The sequence below is a fragment of the Tribolium madens genome, unplaced genomic scaffold, assembly GCF_015345945.1.
Source record: "Tribolium madens isolate multiple individuals breed KSU strain unplaced genomic scaffold, Tmad_KSU_1.1 Scaffold_7;HRSCAF=85;Tcas5.2_LG10, whole genome shotgun sequence".
In the NCBI taxonomy this organism is placed as follows: Eukaryota; Metazoa; Arthropoda; class Insecta; order Coleoptera; family Tenebrionidae; genus Tribolium; species Tribolium madens.
In genome coordinates, this window is record NW_025401050.1 from 2,612,691 (window position 1) to 2,637,594 (window position 24,904).

The window sequence follows — 24,904 nt, forward strand, 5'->3', positions numbered from 1 at the left end:
AGTTTGCATTTTGACTCTATTTATTTATGTTGTAAAAATAATTTTCCAAGTTTTTTTGCTATAGGCAATTAAAAGAGGAAACAAGAAAGCTGTATCCTAAATTGTAACTCTGTTCAATGTTATTTGTGGCTTTTATTGGCAAAATGTTTGTCCCTTTTCTAAATAATTGTAAAAAAACATATACAAGATCATCAGTATCATTAAATAGATATAAAAAATGTCAAATGTCAAAAAATAAATGTCAAAATTTTTTGACAGATAGAATTTTTTAAACATTTTTTTCATGTTCCTGGTATCTTATCTTACTTGAAAATTTTCTCTGGGGCGCGAGTTCTGGAGCACCCTGTATAAATATATCGGAATAAAATTTCAAGTCCTGAGTCTTGTTCCTGCAACAAAAGCAACAACGCTATTGTTTTCAAAAATATTTATTACATCTTTGGAAAAGTACAAAATTAAATATTTCACTTATCCTAACTTATGTACAAGCCTAAAATCGTAATTGAAACATAATTAGTAGCCCTGATTAAAGTTACGATTAGTAATGCTATATGAATACAGTCAACTTATCTACTCTCTGCAGAAGTGCTTGGTTGGACTAATCCAACTGTCTTAATTCTAAAATTTAATCACAAATGACTGGAAAATCACATTCAGGAACAAATCGACACGAGAATCCGTGTCTCACAACTCCGATTATGAAAAACACCGCCTGAAATGTTTTTTTTTTCAGTGGTTGCCTTGGAGATGCGACCGTCATTTTCGTCTGCGGTTCTTAATTTCCTCATTTCGAATAATCCGGTTATAAGCGCTACATCCACCATATTACAGGCTCGGCTTTATTCGACTTTGAATAAATTAACGGCAAAATGCTATGTGGTTAAGGGCAGATTAGGCCAAGGATAAGTATTCTACGAAATTCGTCAAAAAATTAAATTTTCGCGACAAAAATTTAACAATTAACGGATAACTCAGATAGCCTTGCATTTTTTGTCCCAATGAAGTAATTAAATCGTCTTCGAGTTTCATAGTAAAAAATAAATATTTACAAAATTGTCAAATTGTCAAACAGACTACAACAGATATCACACGTATTAAAATAAATTATACATAACATACACTAAAATTAACAAATAGAAAACAGTTTTATATACTTTATATACATTAAATTAACGAGAATATACAATAATATAATTATTTCTGTACACCTGTACATGGGATTATTTTTGTCTCAAGTGACATGTTTCAATATCCAAGGGACGAATTTGGAAATCCGGGTGCAAACTCCGGGTAGGTTGGCTTCCGCACATCCGATTCCCCAAGAGATGATTCCTGCGAGGAAGTAGTGGCCGTCTTTGCCCTTAACTTGTAAAGGTCCTCCGGAATCTCCTTGACATGAATCCCGGCCGCCATTTTCGTGCCCGGCACAGAGGAAGATGTCCGGGATAAACTCGTGTCTTCCGGCACGGAGGAACATGCTTTTGCATCGGTCGTTGCTCACGATGGGGACCTGAACCTGGGAATTTTATTTTGTCAAGTTGAAAATAGTCATAGCTCTTTTGAGTCTCCATAAAAAAACGACGAAAATTCGCAAAAAGTTGAAGATTGCAAACTAAAACTTTTTTGATTTCCTTATTGAAAGCTTAAAATATTCAGTACCTATCTTTAGAAATATAATGTTAAATCTTGAATAATTGTATGATTTTAAGGTAACATAAAGACTCAGAGAGAGAATTTAGAGTTTTGGAAGGAAAAAATTGAAATAGTGTTAAAAATTATGAGAAACAGTCAAAATTTTATTAAAAATTCAAGATCCTGATAGAAAGTCTAGCCTTTGATATAGGAAAGTAAAATGTTTAAGATTTTCAATACTTCATTTGTATGAGTTTATGAACAATATTAGAAGTTTAAATACTTTATAGAAAAGTCAAATAAAAAGGCAAAAATCAATTTAAAATTAACATTTACAACAAAATATTTATCAAAACTCTTAAAACATTTATACACTTTGAGTAGTTAATTTGTCCATTAGTTTGTGATAACTAAAAAAGGTCGAAATATACGAAAAACAATAAGAAAGCTTATGGTAAAATTATCGTTTAAATGCGAGATTCTTATAATTATAAAAATCGAAATATTTTAAAATACGTAAAACAGGAGGAATAAAAATCTTAAAATATGAAATCAAAAGAAGCAAAATTAAATTACAAAAGATTTTGATTAAAGTGAATTATGGAAAATGATAAAAAAAAAGTAAGAATTCAAACTAAAATTTTAGTTAAAATAAAATTCTTGCAAAAAAAGTTATTTATTATACAAGACGATAAAGAAATTGTTAATCCACGAGCCAAAAAATTAAGTTTACGAGTGACGAAGTCACGAGTGGATTTCTTTCACGAGTAGATAAAAACAATCTTTATCGTCGTGTATAATATTTCGTTTTATTTTGTACTCACCTACCAGAATTTCTTTAATATAAACAGTAGATAAAAATTACTTTATTTCACGAGACGATAAAAGACTATTTTATCTACTGAAATTAGTTGATAAAATACAAACAGTAGATAAAATTACTTTATTTCACTAGACGACAAAAGATTACTTCATCTACTGAAATTAGTTGATAAAAACACTCTTTAACATCGAGTACAAAATAAAAGAAATTTTCAGATAGAATAAAAGTTAGAAAGTAACAAAATCTAACAAAAAGTATTATGTACATTATTTTTTAAGAGAAAAATTCTGAGTAAAAACATAAAATTTTCAAAATTAAATTAAACTCTCCGCAAAATTCCAAATCCTTGTAAAAAATTCATAATTTTAAGATGAGTGAAGTAAATCTTAAAAATTCTGAGTTCTAGAAATGTAGAAATTTAAAAGAAATACAAAAAAAATTGAGAATAAAAATAATGAGATAATGACAACCTAAAAACTAAAAGTTAAAATTTAGAAGGATTTGAAAGTAAGTGAAGAGTCAGAAAGATAAGAATTCTGAAAATTTATGTATGAACAAAAATCAATCTAGTTAAAAGAAAATGAAGGTAAAAAAAGATTTAAAACAATATGCGATAATAATTAAAAATATGAAAAAAAACTCAAAAAGCACTTTCTTTACTATCGTTTACTTTGTTTATACAGGGTGTTTCACACAACTTTACGAGGCTTGCGCCTAATGTACGCACCCAAATATACAAAAGCCACAAAACACTGGATACAAAAAATACACTTCTAACTATTTAATTTTTGGAAACCCATGACAGTAGTTGTCAAACTAATCACTCTTTCATTAATAGTCATAAACTGCAGTTTTTCAGAAACAATTATCAGTTGTTCTATCAAGAGACGGCATGAATGTGATTCTAGTTTATCTATCGGAATATGTATTATTAATTGCATCTTACAGGTGCAGGCCTCGTAAAATTACGTGAAAAACCCGGAATTTTGTTTAAAACTCTTAATTTAATTTCAAGAATATGACAGTTTTCAAAAAAAATGAAAGATTTTGTCAGAAAAGAGGATACAAAAAAAATCAAATTTCGTATTTTCCCACTTTTTTTCCATTACAATTCCAACAAACTTTGATACTTTAAATAATCTCAGTCCAGACACACACGTCCAAACCTTAATTTTTAATTAAGGTTTGTAATATTTAATCTGTGCAAGAAGAAGAATTTAAACTATATGTTAACACATCATATTTAAAATTTAAAAATTCGACCCGCGTTTGGAATTTCCTGATTAAATTACATTTACGGCAATGGAATTCTATAATGAGTCAATCGTGGTTCGAATGCACTCCTGTTTTACCCCACAAAACTCAATTTTCCCCATTATCGCCCCTCCAACATGACTTTAATCAAAAACAAAATAAATACATAAAGCATTTGGCGAATTTTCCTGGAGCGATAATTCACACATTTCCTCCAAAATCCTTAATGATCATAAAATCGTGAAACTTTTCTCGATCGGTATAAAAAAACTTTTCCAGTACAAGTGTGGACACTACCGTTCTCAAGAGGGAGTCGACGTAATGGATTTTTCCAAAGCTTTTCTCGAAACAGCATGATTAAAATTTCCAATTGATTTCTACCAGCCTGTTGTAGTTGTACAAAGTTTGGAGCTTTATTACGTTGAGTTATTTCACGCGGCAAGTTTTCATGAAAGTTTACCTTAAATTGCTTTGATTTCAAACAACAAAGTTTATGTGTGATTGGGTTAAAAGCAGTGGCGGCTCGTCGCCTTTCCAGTGAAAATAGAAGTTAAAAATAAAATAAATTACTAGAAATTTAAATTATTTTGACTATTTTTGAATCGTAAATTACAATTTTTATATAATTTTAACCTTAATATTTTTTATTTGTTCAAATGTTGTTTTTTTTTTTGCTATAAATTTTGCTATAAATGAGGGAGGTAATTGACCACTTTCTTTTCTAAAATTAGAGTGACAAAACTTACTTTTTCTTAGGCCATAGGAAAATTAATGATTAATATAGTTTTGTAAATTCCTAGTACATTAAATATGAGTGGTTAACTGGAAGCAAAACACAAAAAAATATTTTTTTGGCCATTTTGAAGTCGTGGTGAGGAAGCATGGTCTAAAACTGTGGTATGACAACTTAAAAAAAAATACCAAGCGCAATAGAAAGACACAAGAACATATGTATGAGTAGCAAATTACATCTCCAGGGTAAATAAAATATAGCCACAAACGTAGATTCGGCTCCGCAAATTGAAATTAATAAATTTAATAAATCGTTCAAAAAAATTGAAAAATTTTAAAAAGGTTAATCGATTTTTGTATTTTTCTTTGCTGTTAAAAGTTAGCTCTTTTCGTGTTCAGCAAAGCGAAGAATCATTTTTAAATCGTCAAGCATATGGCATGTGTATCAATTTTTTGATACAGAATGTTCCAAAGAAAACGAGCCACCCCACATATCTCAGAAACTAAAAAGACTGCAAAAACGCCGAAACAGGTCAATTTTGTTTCCGAGAGGGACATTTTTTAACGTAATTTTTATAGAACCCTCAGTAACCCCCACATATCGCCACTTTATATATTTAAGTAGCATTACCCTACTTGTGGAATATCAAATGAAAGCTATTTTAACAAGATTTTTAAAACTTTTTACCAAAATTAAATCAGATCATCCATTCATGAGTTACAGGTGGTTCTAATAAAAACAAACCAGAAAGAATTTGCCAAAAAAAACGAAACAGCTTAATTTTGCTTTTAAAAGGGACATTTTTACGCAAAGCACCTTCACTAACCCTTTAAAATGCTCTTTAAAAGCATGGTTGGGGGTTGGGGGTGCTTTAAAAATTACGTTAAAAAATGTCCCCCTCGGAAACAAAATTAACCTGTTTCGGCGTTTTTGCAAAGTCTTTTTAGTTTCTGAGATACTTGGCTCGTTTTCATTGGAACACTGTATAAAAAATAGTATATTACATAACGAGCACGGAAAGTGATAAATAACGCACAAGCGCGAGTGCGTTAGACACTTTCCTGCAAGTTTTGTACAGTATTTTTCCTACGATCATAAATAATTTTTTTTTTACGAACATATTTTTTTTCATAACGATTTATTTTTTATAATGGATACAAAAAAATACGTTAAATGAAAAAATACAAAACATTCGAGTGTGAATTGTGCGTTAGATTTCTAACACACAATGCGAAAACAAATCGCACATATTTTCGACCTCGTACGATATTGCCAATTTTCGCGCATATGTAATTGTGCGTTATGATCTAGTTTCGTATATGGTCGTAGGAAAAATTGATATACGTGTATCTACATATGCCATATACTTTAATAAACTGTGAATAGAATTTTAGTTTTCAAGGTTAGTATTGAGTTTCTCACCTCTTGTAAAACGGAGGGTAGGGTGCCGCCCTCGCTGAGCCGCCCCCAGCCGGTGACGGTGGCGTTCTCCCCGATGAGCAGATCATCAGAGGCAGGCAGACAAATAGGAGATATATGCGGAGCAAATTCCAACGCTTTATCAAGTTGCACTAGAGCCAAGTCGTATTCGTATGTAAAAAAGTTGTATTTGGGATGAACAACTTTCCGAGCGACGGCCCTTTCGACATAGGGAAATTCCTCTTGGACGCTTGAAAAATCGTACTCCCCGACTCGAATTCGGATCTGGGATGTGAGCAAACTGAAAGCGGAATTTTCTCCAATCAAATGTAAATATTTCCAATGGCGCGACGAGGATTAATTAAATTGAGGTGGAGACGCCTAAATGCACCAGGTTTTGGTATAAATCGGGAAAAATGAAAAGACTCAAAGCTTCGTAATGATATATCACGACTACATGACGGAAAATCTTAAACTGGATGCTTGAAATTGTTCAATTTAAATCGGATAGGTGGGTATGTGAAATAGCTTTTTTAGGAAAATCCTCTTACACCAGAAAAAAGACTCTTGTTGTTGTCAGACTTTCTGCTTTTCATTCCGGCTTCCGGAAAGAAATAAGAGTAAAATAAAGTTTTTCTCTTTTACGATAGATATGAATTTGTTTTGCAATGTTGGTACGCGAGTGAATCACCGATATGTCAAATACCTAATCCAAGTTTTTAAGTCAATTTCATTTTGTAAAACATCTCTTAAAACATCTCTTGAGAATAAAATAAACGCAAAGAATTTCTAGGGAAGATATTCCAAATATAAAATTTTAGGAAAAGAGTTTTTGGAGGTACAAGTAAATAAACTAAAACCTCCAAATGCACTTTTTGCTTAAAAAGACAGACAAATTTGGAAAAATCCTAGAGCTTAGATAACCTAATAACCACATTTCTCCGTTTTTGTGTATGCATCAGCATCCTAAGTTTAATTAAAACATTTGCTTTTAACTGAAATTAAGTTTACAGCCGGGACAAAGTTAAGCGACAAATTAACTTAACATTCACTTACGATAAACCGTTTTATAAGTGCTTTGCAGAAACTGGTTTGTCAGCAGTAATTTTTCCTTAATTTTTGTTTGTTCGTCGGTTTTCTGTTTATAAATGCTCATTAGCAAAGTCGAAAGAAGGGTAACCTTAAAGCAACAGCTTTCAACTTAAGCGATAATACAGGGTGTTCGTTTTTCAAGTTTCACCATGGGGATCTCAGTTATTATAAGAGATACGAGGTCGGGCAAAGTTGCGCATTTTTATGCTGAACAATAATCTGAAAGAAAATTTAATGTGTCATTTTTAGTTTTTGAATTATTGGAAAAAAAAACGGAAATTTGTAATTTTCGTTTTTAATTTTTTTAAGCGAAAACTAAAAAACTTAGATGTTTTTAACTAGGACGTTCTTAAAGCACTTTTTTACAAGGAATCTAAATCTGTCATGGTATTTTCCAAGGCCTTTTTGTGATACTTGATATGGACGCCATATTTGATTTCTGTATTTTTGAAAAGATATGATCAAATTTTACATGCTGATCAAAATTAGGAAAAAGCGTTTTTGAAGAGTGTTTTGGAAAAAAACACCAACAATTTAATTAATAAACTAGATTTTGACAGTTCAGTTGAACTTAGATCTGAAAGTCACATTTCTGTCAAGCTTACCTACTTAAAAACTAAGGTTTTGAAATAGGAACAATATGATAAACTAGAATTTATTCTTCGCAAAACAAAACAACACAAAGTTATAAAAGATGCACAAATGCACCATCTTCAAAATTTAGTTTGTTAATAACAATTGGTGGCATTTTTTTCAAAGCACTCCTCGCAAAAACGCTTATTTTTAATTTTGATCCGCATGTAAAATTTGATCATATCGTGTGATACATCGTTGTAATCAAAAACAAAAAGTCTTTTCAAAAATACAGAAATCAAATATGGCGTCCATAAGAAAATCCAAAGTTGAGTGTTGTAACGCTGATATCAAGAGCGCCTTGGAAAATACAACGACAGATTTAAATTCCTTGTAAAAAAGTGCCTAAAGAACGTCCTAGTTAAAAACGTCTAGGTCTTTTAGTTTTCGCTTGAAAAAATAAACACGAAAATTACAAATTTCCGTTTTTTCCAATAATTCATAAAATAAAAATGACACATTAAATTTTCTTTCAGATTATTGTTCAGCATAGGGCAACTTTGCCCTAATTTAACCAACCTCGTATCTCTTATAATAACTGAGATCTCCATGGTGGAGCTCAAAAAAAAAACGAACACCCTGTATAATTGGGTAAGTAATAAAGCGACCGGTAAATAATTTATTTCTGATCAGTATAAAATGACAAATGATCAGTATTTAATAAATGTTTTCGCAATATTAAATTAAAAATGATCAGTAAAACATAAAATTTTGCACAGTAATAATAAATGCTAAGTAAAGCACGCACAGTATTTTATTGTAATTTGTTCAGTAAAAAATCCAATTTGCACAGTAAAAATAAAAAACGCTCAGTAACTTTAATCAAAATTAGTAAAACAACATAGAATTTAAAGAATTTTGGTCTTGGTTACATAACAATGTATGGCCCCTGCGCAAGTATGTTATTCATTATTGGTACTTATTTTTATATTACTGAATATTTATTATTATTGAAGGGTGGTGTATGTATTATGTATTGCCCCTGCGCAAGAATGATTTTAGCAAGGGCTGGAAACTGTGCACAAATGGTAATCAGTCTTATCCACTGATACCACAATTTTGCTTTTGAACGTTTTGCGATATTCAGATTTTGCTCGGAAACATTTTGTTTGTAAATGTGTGATTATTAAATTAATTAGTTTTGCTAGACATTCATTTATTGTCTTTTCTGTGCATTTTTTTTATTCCCAATATAAATCAACGCAACCCCAAGTTAATCAAATTCAGTTTAATTTAAACTTACTCATCGACGCAGTGTCCAGCTGTCGCAATCCAATTCTCGTTAAGAATCGCTCCTCCGCACCTATGAGTACTCGAAAATCCAAAAAACGACGTCCTCCGGACTGAAACCTGCGAAAAAATGACGAAGACACCAAATTTAATTAATTTTAATCCGGGCGAAAGCTCAGGCAAAAATATTCCCCCTCCGGTCATAAATAACCGATTTGCAAGAAAATCTCACCGTTTCTTGGCACAGGAACACTCACTCCCACCGTAAATAAAAATAATCTAAAGAAGCGCAAAAATGTATACAACGTTAAAGCCAGATAAATGTGAGTTAGTATCGGAAGACGGAAAGAAGCTTAAACAACATCCGTAATTTCTTATCTCACCTGCCAGGGCCAACGGCCGAAAGGAGCGTTCTTACCGCCGACGATCTTCGACTGTGGTTGGGTCGACATCTTGGGCACACCGCATTCTGCAAATTATTTAGAAAATTTCAAAAAAGAAACTGCAGACGATACACTTTTTAAATTTGGCGCCGTTGCTTTGGCTCTGTAGCGCCACCGGCAACTCGAAAAGTTTTATTTCTGAAATTTCTATGGGGACTCTAACAGTGTTTTTTTGCCTTTTGTGTTTATTATTATTTCTTTGTTATTTATGCAGAGGTCATTAACTTGAACTGAAATTTATCTCATTTATTTTGAACAGCTTTAAATAGAGATAAGTAAAACTAGTATCAAAGTTTTATTACTTTTTGGTCGCATTTTTAATTTTCTGATGCAGCAAAAATTTATTTTCGTTTTAACAATTAAATTTTAAGAAAATTTCTCATCTCAATTGATTCAACTTTTCCATTATCAGCCAATTTCCTTTTCGTAATCCAACTTTTCGTTGTCATTTAAATCCAATACGAATTTTTTCTTGACACATAGCTCGTTACTCCCTTAACGAGTACACAAGAATGACATTCTCAAACGCACCCCAGGTGATAAAACGTGATATTTTCACGACCTTCACCCCGTCATAATCATCTGAAGTAACAACAAAGAATTTGGTTCTTTGTTGCTAGGATTAAAAGAAAGAGAGTAATTGCAAAAGTATTGGATTGCTTTAATTGGTTCATTCCGTGTTCAGCAGACTTTTAATCCAAGATTTGAACAATTGGAAACGAGATAATAGAGAGATTTGTTAAAAATTGTAACCCGGCGCATCCACCATTTTTAAAGCACAGAAAATTATTTAAATCAAATTTTTTTAACCAAATTTGAAAACGTTAAACAACAACAAAAAAATATTTGATAATTGACAAAATTTGTTTGGAAAAAGTTGCAAACCCGGCGCATCCACCATTTTTGATTACACCAAAATTTTACACTTGTGGAAATAATATCTTCAAAGCTTTAAAATCAATTTTACTTCCTTGCCGCCGCTCTTTATTAAATATTTATGCAGAGTCGTGTAGACATAAATTCTCTCATGTGTTGTATTTACCAGCGTCCTAATTTTATTTCCTTTATTATTGTCGACTTTCTCAAACATAAATCATCCCTATAAAGCGTAAAAGTCCCTCCCTTTCACATTTACACTCCTACCCTCGATAATAATGAATAAATCTGTTGGCGATAATGAATTTTTTCTCTTACCGACTCGAGCCGAAATCGGAGATGATACAACACTTCCAATCGTCGACGTTTGCATCAAATCAGGAGCCGTTGAAACTTTTTGCACTGGGGCTTCAGTGTTGACGACAGGACTCGCTGAAGTTGGCGGCCTGTAATCAATATAATCCTGTTAACTGTCGAAAACAGAAGTAGAAAAGAACGAGTCTAATTTATTCCCCATGCTATTGCATGGTGTTTTTGAGACGTTTCAAGAGGATTTGAGTGATCTCGCGGGGATTTTGAGCAAGATTGTAAAGGGATTTGGTTATAAAAAGGGGAAAGAATAATTATTGGCGACTTTTTTCGTGATATGATTGGAAAAGTTAATTAGAAAGTTTCAGTGGTTGGGGGTTAGCACATTTTCGGTGTGATTCGAGTTTAATTAACTTCAAATCAGGAAAAATCTGCGGCTTTGTGGCCTTTATCTCTTCTGCGTAACTTCGTTGTAAATGGAGTCCTACAATAAAGTAATTTAGATCAATTGACAAAAATTTGGAGGCAAAAAGAAACTAGTTGGACTATGGATGATGACTTAACGATTTTTTTATTTATCTGTATGACACATAACTACCGAAATAAGTCTATGAACATGCGCATTGATCTTGCTAAAGACCGAAAGGACTGTCAGTTGTCAATTTTAAGCACGGACAATAATATACCGGGACATTCAATTCCCTACAACCCTGAAAAAATATTACAGATATTTCATCTGAAAGTATTCTTAAATGAGTTATGTAAAATTTAAAGCCAAGTTTAACATTTGCGAATAATTCTCTTTAATTAAAAAGATCGAAAAACGTTAGATTTACAACAAATGCAATCAAGGGGTTGTAGAGAATAAAATTTTTCTTGAAGAGAATGTTCAAGAGATTTTTATCTCCAACCATTTTTGAACGATGAAATAGGCTAAATGGCTAAATAGTTTAATGTCTGGCATTAAAAAAACTACACTAGTTAGCTTTAAAAAATAAATATTTTGGAGTTCTGTTATGTAAAATGTATCTAAAATTCCATTTAATTGAGGAAACTATTTAAAAATGTTGAGGGACGTTAGTTAATTCACCACTTATTGATTTAGCATTACTTTAAAATTTCCTGAATTCAGTTTAAGAGCATTTATAAAATTCTGATACTTAGATAAAAAAATAACATTTTTTTCATGTTCCTGGTATCTTATTTTACTTGGCATTTTTCTTTTTATTGTGTTTTTATAAAACACCTTGTATCTGCAAGTTATGAAAAAAATATGCGTTGATATGAATAGACGATAATAAACGAGAGAACTATTTCAAAAAGTGAAATTAATTTTACTGTGATAGTAGTTAGATAGTTTTCGACATGTACCAGTTTAAATATTGTTGTGTATTTCAAAATCATTCATATATCATTAATACCAATTGGTAATGTTTTGTTATATTTATTTTTTGTTATATTTTTCATATCTTAGTTGACAAATTCTGCAATATTACTCTTTATTTTACAAAATCTGTTGATTAATAAATAAATTATATATTAAAGTAAACAATTAATAGAAAATGCATTGTGAAGATAAACTATTGACTTGAAAATAATAACAAATAATAACAAATTTTTGCAATAAATTGTTGATTTTTAAAATTTAGAATATTGTGGGGGGCTTAATACGTTTCTTCTGATAACAGGGCGTGGTAGCATAAACACAATTTCATTGAACATTTTTCTAGTTTTAGACAAAAGCTCGTAAAGCCTCTTAGTTATAATATTTCTGTTTTCACATTAAAATAATTTAAATTTACACTTTTTGTTAATGCGCATTTTTAGTGCCCAGTTTTAGCAAGCTTTCATCCAAGAAATTAGAACAGGCTCTATTTTCTTGCATCCAAGCTAACTAAAATTGCGCACGCAATTTCAATACTAAATTCAGTACTGAAATTAGTCTCGTGTCAGACAGCTCTAAGTTTTAAAAGCAATAAAATAAAAAAATGGCTTTATTTATATAACGGTGAGTAAAACGCAAATAAAAAAATTTAGACAGATAGAGCATTAAATTCTCAATAATGAGATGAAGGTAATGCAAATATTTTATTGAAAACTATATTTAAAAAAATTTCAAACATTTAGCAATTTGTGCCCCGTCTCATATTTTTGAAAATGCTGCGCATACGGTTAAAGGTACAAAAAACATATAAAAAAGAAAGATGTAGAGAATAAAATTTTCAAGAAAAAAGTCTGCTTGAGATACCTCTATCTTCAATGGTTTAGGTCCTAAAGACGTTCAAGTGACGAATACGTGTCATTTTTACCGATGGTCAAGAGAAAAAAATAATTTAAACCAAAACGGTTGAAGATAGAGATAAGGTCTCGTGGATTTTTTTGTAGGAAATTTAATTCTCTACAACTTTGTTCCCTACACTTTTTTTGTATCTTCAACCGTATTCGCAGCGTTCTCAAAAATATCAAAAACAGTATTAGAAATAAATTATAAACAATTATAAACGAAGTTTGCGTTCCGCCCCCTATTTTTGAGAACGCTGCAAATAGTGTTAAAGATACAAAAAAAGTGTAAGAAAGAAAATTGCAGAAAATAAAATTTGCTACAAAAAAATCCGGGAGATCATATTTCTCTCTTCAACGCAGTGGCGTAGTGAGGGTGGTTCCGCGGGTTCCGCGGAAGCAGGTCCGGGGCTCGAAGGGCCCGATCAAAATTCTTACTTATTAACATTATTGTAAAAATAAAATAAAAAAGTTTTACAACAAAATTGGCCTACTATGTATTTAAAATTAACGATGTTTATTTTAAATACAAAACAAAACTGCTACTTACAATAATTACGAGTTGGTTACAAGAAATGGCTCTTATTTTCTAAACACTAGCGCGTTTGGGTTTAGAATCATTACTTTTTCTCCTGGAGACATTTCTAAGAAAAGTATAAAAAATAAAAATAAATGTGAAACACTTTATTGCTTCTTTTACGTATTTTCGACCTTCTTTTCTTCAGTCGTTATGCAGAGATTGACACCGAGCAGTGTTCAATTTTTGTGTATTTATTATTTTCCGATTTATTTATTAAAACTTGGGCTAATAATTTTTAATTTTAAAATAGCTTCAAAAGTCGATGACTTGGACACTGAATCAAGCACAAATTCTTCAAATTTGAATTTTTGTAAGTTATCATTAAATTTGGTATTTAAATTTTAATTTAATTTACTATTTTATATTTTAATTTTACTATCTACTTGGCTATCATTTCTATAGAAAATAAAACTGCGCAAGATTTAGATCTATCCAGTTTTATAAACACTTTTGCCAATGCTAAAGCGYGAAAGAAAATTTTGTATTATAATATAGTTATTACTTTCTGTTCTGTAGTATTATACAGGGCGCGCCAGAACTCGAGCCCCACAGAAAATTTTCAAGTAAGGTAAGATACCAGGAACATGAAAAAAATGTTTAAAAAATTCGATCTGTCAAAAATGTTTGCCATCTATTTTTTGACATTTGACATTTTTTGTGTRTATTTAATGATACTGATGATCTTGTATATGTTTATTTATAATTATTTAGTAAAAGTACAAAAAAAAATATTTTAACATTTTTTCCATGTTCCTGGTATCTTACCTTACTTGAAAATTTTCTCATTTTTCTCTGGGGCGCGAGTTCTGTCGCATCCTGTATATCGAGCGATCAAGATAATTTGTAATCAAGTCATCGCTGCATCTGAGAACGTATTTTGAACTGTTTTTGAACTAACATCACGAGAAACGTCAAATAAAATGACCAGTCGTAAGGTAAAACGGTAAAATGGGCTGCAATTAGTCGCCGACGTATAATAATACYAGTAGGACCGTTCCATTTTGAAGGTAAATTATAAATTTAGTTATTATAATCATCACCTTTTTGATCATGCCATTTTACCTTTCGACTTGCCATTTTACTTGACATTTTACAGACATACGTTTTCGGATCCAAAGACGACTAGATTACAAATTATCTTGATCGTTCGATGTAAGAAAGTTATTATTTTCTGTTCTTGGATAATTAATAATATTAGTTTATATACCTATGCATTTTATTTCTGCATATAATCCTAAAGGATAAGAAGGCCCCCCCCGCCTATGTTTGAACCCAGGCCCGTGAATGTCTCACTACGCCACTGCTTCAACGGTTTAGGTTTAAATTGCTTTAAAGTGTTACTCTGGCACTGAATCATCAGTAAAAATGAAACGAATCCGTCGCTTGAGCGGTTTTGAACGTCTTTGAGGCCTAAACCAGTATATATTTACTAGAAAATTTTAGTCTCTACAACTACAACCGTATTCGCAGCATTTTCAAAAACATGAAACGGAGCATAATTTTAAAAGTTTTTTTCTCATATTTCTTGTGAAAAATTTAGTCGTTCATTTTCACAGCTTATTAAGAATGTAAAGCTCAACATTTTTGCATTTTTTCCTAGCAATTAGTAAAGTGATTGAATTTAAATTAATTTAAAACGATTTGAAAGTGAGACGGTAAAACGCTCTAAGCGCCCTCATTTTTACTCCGCCATACTATTTTTTTTGGGTTCAAAAAAGCAATTTGGTATCTTGGTATGTAGTTCTCCGTAGTACACACTCAAAAACATTTTATCACGTAAGCAAGGACCTGTTATCTACTTCATTTCAGGGCATTATTTGAATAAAAAAAATAAACATGAGAAAATAACGTGTTTTATCAAACTACGGCATTAAAAATCGCCACTAACCTTTTTGTGGTAGCTTTCGTGGTCGTTCCCTTACTCCCCACTTTCGTAGTGTTCTGTATCGGCTTCTTCGTTGGCTTCGGCTTCGGCTTATAACTACTAGGTTTCGCTTTAACTCTTGTGACGAAAGCCGGTTCCGTAGTGACCTGCCATTGCGGTTTGGACCCCGACTGGATCGAATTCTGGTTGTGGGACGTGATAAAACCCGGTTCTGTTGTCGATTGCCACCCCGGTTTCGTGTACACCCCTATTGCTATACTATTAGCTCCAGAGAGGGCGTCGGTGTGTCGGGGTGGTTGGGTGGGGTTCCTCGACGATAGATTGGGCCTCACGTTAACAGAGGCCGCTAGGGTGTGAGTTACAGGACGATTTGGCGGTTTTGTTGACTGACTTAGGTGCGAATGACTGAAATTGATTGAACAAATGTGAAAATTGAATAAAAAGAGGGTCAGGTGTTGTGAGAAAAAAAGTCAAGTAGTTGGTGTGAGTACCTTGTCGGCCTGGGCCTACTATGACTAATTGGCTTGTTAGTGGTATGACTATGTTGACTAGGAGGTGTGTAGAGCACGGCCGGTTGGTCGTGTTGGATGGGTACCACGTTGTTGTCGGTAGCGTTGTGTGCACAGCAGGAACCAAACATGAAGGTGTCCACGCACATGCCGATGTGGTACCCCTCTGATTTGATGCACTCGTACACGAACATACACGTGCCTTCTTGGCCGTCGACCCAGCAAGGTTTTGGACTTATCTGATAAGCTACAAAAATTTTTTATTAACACAATAGAAATCTAAGCTGAGACATTGCTTGAAAAGCAAATCCTGTTTGTAAAAAATCATTTTTAATTTTAGTTTAAAGTATAATTAAGTTAAATTACATGTTGTGTACGTTTAAATTAATGGGGGTAATATCGATGCAAATCTCTAATTATCGGTCATTATAATGCGCTTACAGCAGATATATATTCAAAGAAGTTCATCGCTTTCAATAAATAATTTTCAACACTGTCCCTTTCGTAATAAAATATTGTTATTGAAAGAAATGCTTGGAAATCAATTATAAAAGATTAAAACGATGAAGCATCAACTAATCCATTATTTATCATTACACTCGACACCCTATTTTGCTTTAATTTGATGTTCAACAAGTCTTCCTGCAGTTTAACGATTATTGTATCCGGCAATACTACCATTTAATTTTTATTGGAATTTTATGGCTATACGTCTATTTATATACAGATTAGATTGTCTAAAATTGCAAATTATAGCGTGGGAATTCGTGGCGAAATTATTAGAAAAACGTGTGTCAGTGAACTTGGTTATGTCAAGAATTATAATTTCTTAAATTGCCTAAATTTTCCAATAGTAATTTATTGGAGTTTTAAATTATACATAAGTAAAATGCTCCATAGAGTCAATTCCTGTCAAAAAACCGCGAAATTTCGGTAGTAAGCTTCAAGTATGGTGAAATTTTAGTATTTTTTCGATACTTGAATGCAGAAAACCTTAAAATTTTTGGTAGTTTAAAAGTTATCGAAGAATGTATAACATTATATCTACGATTATTTTATAATGAACTTGTTATAAACTTGTGTTACTTCTACTAAATACAGTATATTCTCGGATTGAGTTTACAAGAGGAAACAAAAATATCTTTAATTTTACGCTAAAACTGCAAAAACCGAGCAAAAAAGCAAATCTGTTCTTAAAACTGAGTTGCTTTTTATTAAAATTATGTTTTTCACAAACATTTTGGTTATTTAACTTGCGTAAATTCGTTTGTCAAAGTGACATCATTGTCAAAAAAATAAAACCGCCAATGCGATAGGACTTAAAAAGCAGAGAGAAATGATTGTCCAAAATCAAGAGAAAAATTAACTTTTCTCTCTCTATAATAATGAAGTTTTAATTACAGATTTGCTCGTTTCAGGTAAAGCAAAAAATGTTTTTCCTTTGCAGTTTTGGCGTAAAATCAAAGATAATTTTTTCCTCTTGTAAACTCAATTCGGGGACATACTGTATATTTAGTGATTAGACAAATATACTAGATGAGCTAAAAATAAAGTTTAGTTGAAGAAAAACAAATTTTTTACCCTTTTCCCATTGTTCACTATGACAGTCTATTGTTTGAGTCAGGTTTATTGAGTGTTTTGTATAATACAAATATACAGTGTGTCCCCGGATAGATAAAAACAACTTTTGTAAAAGATAAACACTTTCGATGTAAATCTTCATTATTTGGGATTCATCCCTGCTTGGTTAAAGTCTAATTTCTAATAAAATTTTAGTTTTGAAAAATCAAGTATGCCTTGAAAATTTTCGAAAAACATATCTTTCTACAAAGTAAAGTGCCTTTTGTATGGCAAATACGACAAAAAGTTATTAAGAAAAGTTGTTTAAATCAATATCTACGCCCACATACCAAATTTTAAAATCATCGGCCAACTTTGATTTTTAATTTTTTTTGTTTATTTCGCAATTCAAAGAATTTTATTTGTATCAGTTCTTTTATTACGAACAGAATAAAGAATTTTTGAAAATCTACAGCGCATACTTTTTGAAGACGAAAATTATGTTAAAAATTAATCGTTAACCAAACAGGGTTGAACCCCAAAAATAAAAAAAATAAAAAAATCAAGCCTTTTTTATCTTTTACAAGAGTCTTTTCACCTATTCGGGAACACACTGTAGAATATTTTTAAAAACATCTATTCTCTATAGATGTTAATAATATTATTATTTCAAATGTTGACTGTTAATAATTAACGCTTGCTTTTTCTTAGAAATCGTATGTTACATTTCAACATAGTTTTCCCTATTTTAGAAGTTAATTAGTTCTAAAAATGACGTCTACCATTTCGCTGATTTTGTAAACTCAATCCGGGGACATATTGTATTTCGATATTGATTAATTATCAAACTTTTAAATTAAATTGAATAATAATTAAATAATAATTAATAATCGTGGACAAATTTTGGTATTCTACTCGCATATAATGGCTTTTATTCACTCAGATGATTAAAGAACTCGCATTCAGCTCGCTTTATAAACTATCTTCGTTAATAATATTGAACAACATATTTTTGTTTTTATTATGCCACCGATTTTCTCGATAACTAAATCTTAGTTAAGATTTGAAATGAAAGTATTTTCCAACGTTGCCAAATATAAGAAGTTACGACTAATTATCTCGGAGTTATCGTCGGATATACAGGGTGCGCCAGAACGCGCGCCCCAGAGAAAATTTTCAAGCAAGGTAAGATACCAGGAACATGAAAAAAATGTTTAAAAAATTCTATCTGTCAAAAAATGTTGACATTTATTTTTTGACATTTAACATTTTGTTATGTCTATTTAATGATACTGATGATCTTGTATGTTTTTTTACAATTATTTAGTAAAGGTACAAAAATTTTGCTAATAAAATCCTTGAAAGGGAGTAATTCGGTAGTCTCCAAGAGTACGAGTACTGAAAAAATTTTAAAAAAACTCTAGCTGTCAAAAAATTTTGACATTTTTAATTTAAATTCTTTGACATTTTTGTGTTTATTTAATGATACTAATAATCTTGTATATAATTATTTTCGTAAAGGTACAAAAATTTTGCTCACAAAAGCCACAAATAATACTAAACAAAGTTGCAATTTAGGATACAGCTTCCTTGTTTCCTCTTTTAATAGCCTATAGCAAAAAAACTTGGAAAATTATTTTTCCAACAGAAATAAATGGAGACAAAGTTCAAAATTTAAACCCTCATAACTTCGAAATTTTTATAGATAAAATTTTTTTAACATTTTTTCCATGTTCCTGGTATCTTACCTTATATGGCATTTTTCTCTAGGGCGCGAGTTCTGGCGCACCCTGTATATCCTCTCCGAAAGTAACCAAATGACAAAGTTTTCAAAAACTGTAAAAACATAAAAATTTTTACTATTCTGAAAAATAGTTAGATAACTGAGAAAACTAACTGAAAAAATTTAACGCTATCGTAATCAGCGCGTCAAAATATTTTTTTGGAACCGTAAAGTCTAGAAACTTCAAATAATGAAATGAAAAATGTTTTGTGTTCAAAATACTCGTATGTAGTACTTCTAAGGGGAAAACACCATTCAAAGTTCAAGCTTTTTCTCGCTTGGAAATCTCCTTAACCTTGCAAATAAATCACTCGCGTACAATATTGCTGCACCCATCGAAGAAAGCCTCCTTAAGCCTTTCCACCTGCTGTTAAACTCGAACTAACAGCACCGTCGTGCTCATTGAACTGAATAATCCCAAGTCGATTCCCGCACCAATTTGTACACCTCGACTCCGGCAATTATTTAATCAATTTGTTATTGTCCCGACTGCTCGCTGACTCACTCAGTTCCTTAAATCCGGTCGAAGGAATTTCTTACTTGCCCTAGTTCAAAACCTGACCAAGAAATTTAAAATAATTTGGCGGTTAAATGGCCACATTGAGAAATATTTTTCCGGTCCATTTAACGCACTCTCATATCGAAAAATGATTAAGTTGCAATTCCATTAGGATTCCTGAACATGGCAAGGTGCATACATTTACATAATTATATGGATTATTGCCATATAAACGTGTATCTCTGAGGTATTTATAATATGGAGTCATTAATTTTTTCCAAATGGTTATCTCGGTTATAAATTCTAGACTCAGCTTGAAACCTAATGGAATTATCAATTTCACAATTGAGTCAAAAAAGGTCAAACTCTTCAATTACCCCAAACATAATTACAAAATATCTACAATAAATCACATCTAACAGTCTCTGAACTAGTTGCAAATAATCTCGTCCAGTAATTTCTTAATAACGGCATCATTTCTGAAGACATGGAAGAATTGCTTCAACATTTCTGTGAATCATGTAGGATTACAATATTTCAATATGGAGGTGGTAACTGGATTTATGGTCTTCGATTTATCAAATTTCCTACATTGCTTTAAGGCAAATGGCTTTGATGCTCATGCATGACCTTGTAGATTTGCATTTCAAGTTAGATTAAAAATATTAATTTTTTTACCTTGTCCTCTCCGCGATGAAGCCCCTGGAGCCGCTGACCACACCAATATGGCGCCAAGAATGGCCATCCAGAGCATGCTTGATCCTGAAACGACAAAAATTTACTAAAAAAGTCCGTTTTATAACTGTAGTTTTTAATGTGAAATTAGTGCTTGTCAGCGATAAAATAACCACAAAGTTTTTTTCTGGTTCATTATATTTTTTTTATTTTAGTGGTGGTTCAAAACTTCTTGTGAAAGAAGTAAAAATTTTCAGTTGTGGAGATAGAAAATAAAAAATATTATGATAAATGTGAAAAACAGAATTGGTAATAAAAATAAAAAAATATACTTAACTCTGTAATTTAAAAATGTCCGAATCAGAGAAGAATTAAAATGAGAAAAGAAAAAATTTTAAAAAGTCCACACACTGAACAAAATATTTTTTTTCTAATTTAAATAAATTTAAAATACTTTAACTTTAAAAATTATTACTCAATAACTATTAAGCCGATTTTCTTCAAATAAAGACCATTCTAAAAGGATGACCTTGCCCTTTAGAATGATTTAAAATTTGACATTGAATAATGGCAAACTTTTCTTCGATCAGTGTTCGAAGAAGTTCGAAGTAAATCGAATTAATCTAAGAAAAACTCTACGAGTAATTTTTTTTCATCATTACCATCATGTAGAGCATCTGTTTATTAGTTGTAATCCAAATTTTCAAAAGAATATACCGAGTTGTTTTTAAGATATGATTTTTTGAAGTTAAGGTTTGCTATTCAGTCATTGTGCCATATAGGAGAAATGCATGTTAATCTTACTTAAAATTGCATTTTTATAAAAGTGTTTGTTTTAAGGCTCTTCTTTTGCTTAAAAATGGTCAATTGCACCTTCTTTGTTCTAATTATAATAAACAAAAACTGTTTGTTTACTTAAAACAAATAAAGAGTACCTGCGTACTAATTAAAGCAAATAAAGAGTTTTTTTGTTGTAAAAATGACCACTGATCATTGAGCAAAGAGGATCTAGAAGTTTAAGGCACGAGCCTTAAATATAAGGGCAAATTTTTTTCAAATCAAATCACTTTCCATTCAGATTTTGACTTGTTCACTTTGTTCTATCTTTCTGAACTTTTTTGAAAATGTTCTGAGTAAATACTTTCTCATCACTTTCGACTGATGTTAAATGCAATAAGTCACCTGATTTATTTTGTTGGTACATTCTACGATCAGCTTCACTTAGCTTGTAGGTAGTAGTTGTTGTGATAACAGTTGCACACGAAGCAACTGACTTCAGTCAGTAGAAAGTGATGAAAAAGCATTTGCTGAGAACATTTTCAAAAAAAAAGTTCAGAAAGCTAGAACAAACTGAAAAAGTTGGAATCATTTAATTTGAAAAAGATTTGTTCTTATATTCAAAGCTACTGTTTTAAACTTCTTGATCCTTTTTGCTCAATGATCAGTGATCATTTTTGGAACAAAAAACTCTTTATTTGCTTTAATTAGTACGCAGGTACTCTTTGTTTGTTGTAAGTAAAGAAACAGTTTTTGTTTATTCTAATTAGAACAAAGAAGGTGCAATTGACCATTTTTAAGCAAAAGAAGAGCCTTAAAACAAATACTTTTATAAAAATGCAATTTTAAGTAAGATTAACATGCATTTCTCCTATATGGCGCAATACCTGAATAGCAAACCTTAACTTCAAAAAATCATACCTTGAAAACTACTCGGTATATTATTTAAAAAATTTGGATTCTTATAATAAAAAGATGCTCTACACAATGGTGACGAGAAAAAAAATTACTCGTAGGGATTTTCTTAGATCATTTCGATTTACTTCGAACTTATTCGAACACTGTTCGAAGAAAAGTTTACCAATATTCAATTTCAAATTGCATATCATTCTAAAGGGCAATTCTATCCCATTAGAATGGTCTTTATTTGAAGGCAATCGGCCTAATAATTATTGAGTAATGATTTTTTAAAGTTAAAGGATTTTAAATTCATTTAAATTAGAAAAAAATCATTTTGTTCAAAGTGTGAGTACTTTTTGAAATTTTTTTTAGTTCATTTGATTTGTCTTACTGAGACGAACAAAATAATATAAAATTTGTCAAGTTGTCACGACATGACTTTTTTTGTCGCCTTGTGTTAGAAGAAGAAACTAGGAAACTGTATCCTAAATTGTAACTATGTTTAACGTTATTTTGTGGAAAAATTTTTGTACCTTTACTGAATCATTAAGAAAAATGTCAAATTTCAAAAAATAAATGTCAAGTTTTTTGACAGATAGAATTTTTTAAACATTTTTTCCATGTTTCTGATATATTATCTTACCTGAAATGTTTCTCTGGGGCGCAAGCTTTGAAACATTCTGTATAATGATTGGTTAAATCTTGCTCAAAAAACATTTTCAAAATGGTGAGTAGATATCGACCTTGTTATTTTAAACAGAAAATTGTGTTTTTTGTTGCATTTTTGGACTACTCGAATTTTACTAAGGCTTTTATTAGTTCTCCCTACATTCAAGTTTAGCCGTTTTCGGAATAATTAAAAACTTTTTCGAAACTTTTTGGATTTGCACCTTCCTCTTTAAAAATCTGTATGTTATAATAATCTGACTTTGTGGGTCAAAACTGCAACTGCAAATTAGTGACAGTTCAAAGTGTCAAAATCAAGACACTAAATTGTGTCGTCAAAAATTATGTGTTCAAATGAATGTTCTCGCAGCCAATTTTCATGGACACACGAGAAACCAGTCGTATTTCTAATATCCCAGTGGCAAAAAGAACCAAAACTCAGCTGCGTATATTTCCTCTATCGTTGGATTCTTGCTGTTTTTTTTGTGGCAATTTTGATAATGAATTTTATCGAACCGGTAACTACTGAATCTCTTACTTTAATTTTTGGTGGAATATACGCCGTATCTGGTGCTTTGACGATAACTATAGCTTTCAATTCACCTGAAAGAGAAGAATCAAAAGGCAGAATTTACAAAACCTATTGGATGTTTCAGGAATTCGTAGCCAGTTTTTTCTTTGTATCCACTTTAACGTTTTGGAGTTTCCTTTACGATCCAAAGTTATATGGTTGTCGTATTTTGCGAATTCTTACACATGGTGTCAGTGTTTTGGTAACGACATTTGATTGGTTCGTAGTAGCGCATCCAATTCGGTTATTGCATTTCGTAACCGTAACCATTACGTATGCAGTAGCTCATCTTATCATGGGTCTCACCTCATATTATACTACGATTGATATGGATGATTCACTTACAGACACCATTTTCTCACACGCTTTGAAATGGGAAAAACCTGGAATGGCCGCTTTAATGATGATTGGAGCCACAGTGTTTTCTGCGATTGTACATTGTCTTTACTGGGGCTTATATAAGCTCAGGGTGTGGCTACATCACAAGTGCTATGAAAAAGAAGCTTTGGAGGAAACCCCAACTAATGCATAAGATGTACAAAGATTCAATAAATTATCCCAACTTGGATTTATAAAACCTGTTTCTACTTTTTAAACAAACATTTAAAAAATCAGATTTCTCTTAATTTTTTCAAATGTTTTAAAAAAAAAGTGTATTAATTTCTCATTGTATTAATTGCTCAAATATGGCCTCAATTTTCCAATATCCAAACACGTCTGCTATTTGCTTCTTATCGGCCTTAAGACATAAATAACTACTCTAAAAATTAAAGAAACAAAAATATTTCCTAAATCTTTTGGTGATTTTTGAAAGGCTGTAATTTATCTAAAAATGGTCGTATTTAGATTAAAAAAAAAAACTATTTTGAAGCTTTAAGTTTCTAGTTTTGAGAGTAATACAGGGTGCGCCAGAATTCGCGCCCCAGAGAAAAATGCCATATAAGGTAGGATACCAGGAACATGGAAAAAATGTTAAAAAAAAATTATCTATAAAAATTTCGGAGTTATGAGGGTTTAAAGTTTGCACTTTGACTCTATTTATTTCTGTTGGAAAAGTAATTTTCCAAGTTTTTTGCTATGGGCTATTAAAAGAGGAAACAAGGAAGCTGTATCCTAAATTGTAACTCTGTTCAATGTTATTTGTGGCTTTTATGGGCAAAATTTTTGTCCCTTTACTAAATAATTGTAAAAAAACATATACAAGATCATCAGTATCATTAAATAGATATAAAAAATGTCAAACGTCAAAAAATAAATGTCAAAATTTTTTGACAGATAGAATTTTTGAAATTTTTTTTTCATGTTCCTGGTATCTTAAATTATTTGAAAATTTTCTCTGGGGCGCGAGTTCTGGCGCACCCATATACAAGAAAAAAAATTCTAATTTTCTTGTTTTTGTTTTTGATCCACTGACGTCAGGAATTTTTTTTTAGTTAAGTCAACGCATAGGTCGGATAGCATGTTTGTTCACCTTCTTTAATACGCTTTTTTCATATTCTTTTTACGTCAATTTGTCATTAAGATATCTGACTTTAAATGAAAAAAGATCCTTTTGTTTTTGATCACCGATATCTCAGCAACCAATGACTACACAGAGAATATAAGGGTAGTGTCAAAAACTAGAATACCGGACCGATTGATCAAAGTTTTACAAAAGAATTAAAGGAACAATTGTACATATTGTTTCTGAACATTGTCTATTCTTTGTCAAAATGAGAAGAACAACTTTTTTCATCTTTTTTTTGCAATTTTGCATTAATTTTTAAAAAAATATC

The 24,904-nt window shown here is 31.3% G+C and overlaps 2 protein-coding genes across 3 annotated transcripts in view; one reads left to right on the forward strand and one right to left on the reverse strand.

The window, feature by feature from the left end:
* Positions 1-410: 410 nt before the first annotated feature.
* LOC123010210 (serine proteinase stubble) overlaps positions 411-24,904 on the reverse strand; it is a 60,463-nt gene continuing 35,969 nt past the window's right edge. For both annotated transcript variants that reach the window (XM_044406912.1, XM_044406913.1), the window contains 8 exons: positions 20,219-20,302; positions 15,681-15,945; positions 15,193-15,594; positions 10,454-10,581; positions 9,200-9,285; positions 8,830-8,936; positions 5,865-6,162; positions 411-1,516 (listed from right to left, as the gene is read on the reverse strand). In XM_044406912.1, coding sequence (XP_044262847.1) covers positions 1,232-1,516; positions 5,865-6,162; positions 8,830-8,936; positions 9,200-9,285; positions 10,454-10,581; positions 15,193-15,594; positions 15,681-15,945; positions 20,219-20,302 — 1,655 coding nt within the window. In that variant the 3' untranslated portion in view covers positions 411-1,231. The remainder of the gene's footprint in view (positions 1,517-5,864; positions 6,163-8,829; positions 8,937-9,199; positions 9,286-10,453; positions 10,582-15,192; positions 15,595-15,680; positions 15,946-20,218; positions 20,303-24,904) is intronic.
* LOC123010211 (protein rolling stone-like) lies at positions 22,858-23,697 on the forward strand. The gene has a single exon (XM_044406914.1). The coding sequence runs from the start codon at positions 22,903-22,905 to the stop codon at positions 23,659-23,661; it is 759 nt and encodes a 252-aa protein (XP_044262849.1). The 5' UTR covers positions 22,858-22,902; the 3' UTR covers positions 23,662-23,697.

Excerpts from the sequence above, each read along its gene's own strand:
- LOC123010211 (XM_044406914.1), top strand. The coding sequence starts at position 22,903 with ATGTGTTCAAATGAATGTTCTCGCAGCCAATTTTCATGGACACACGAG.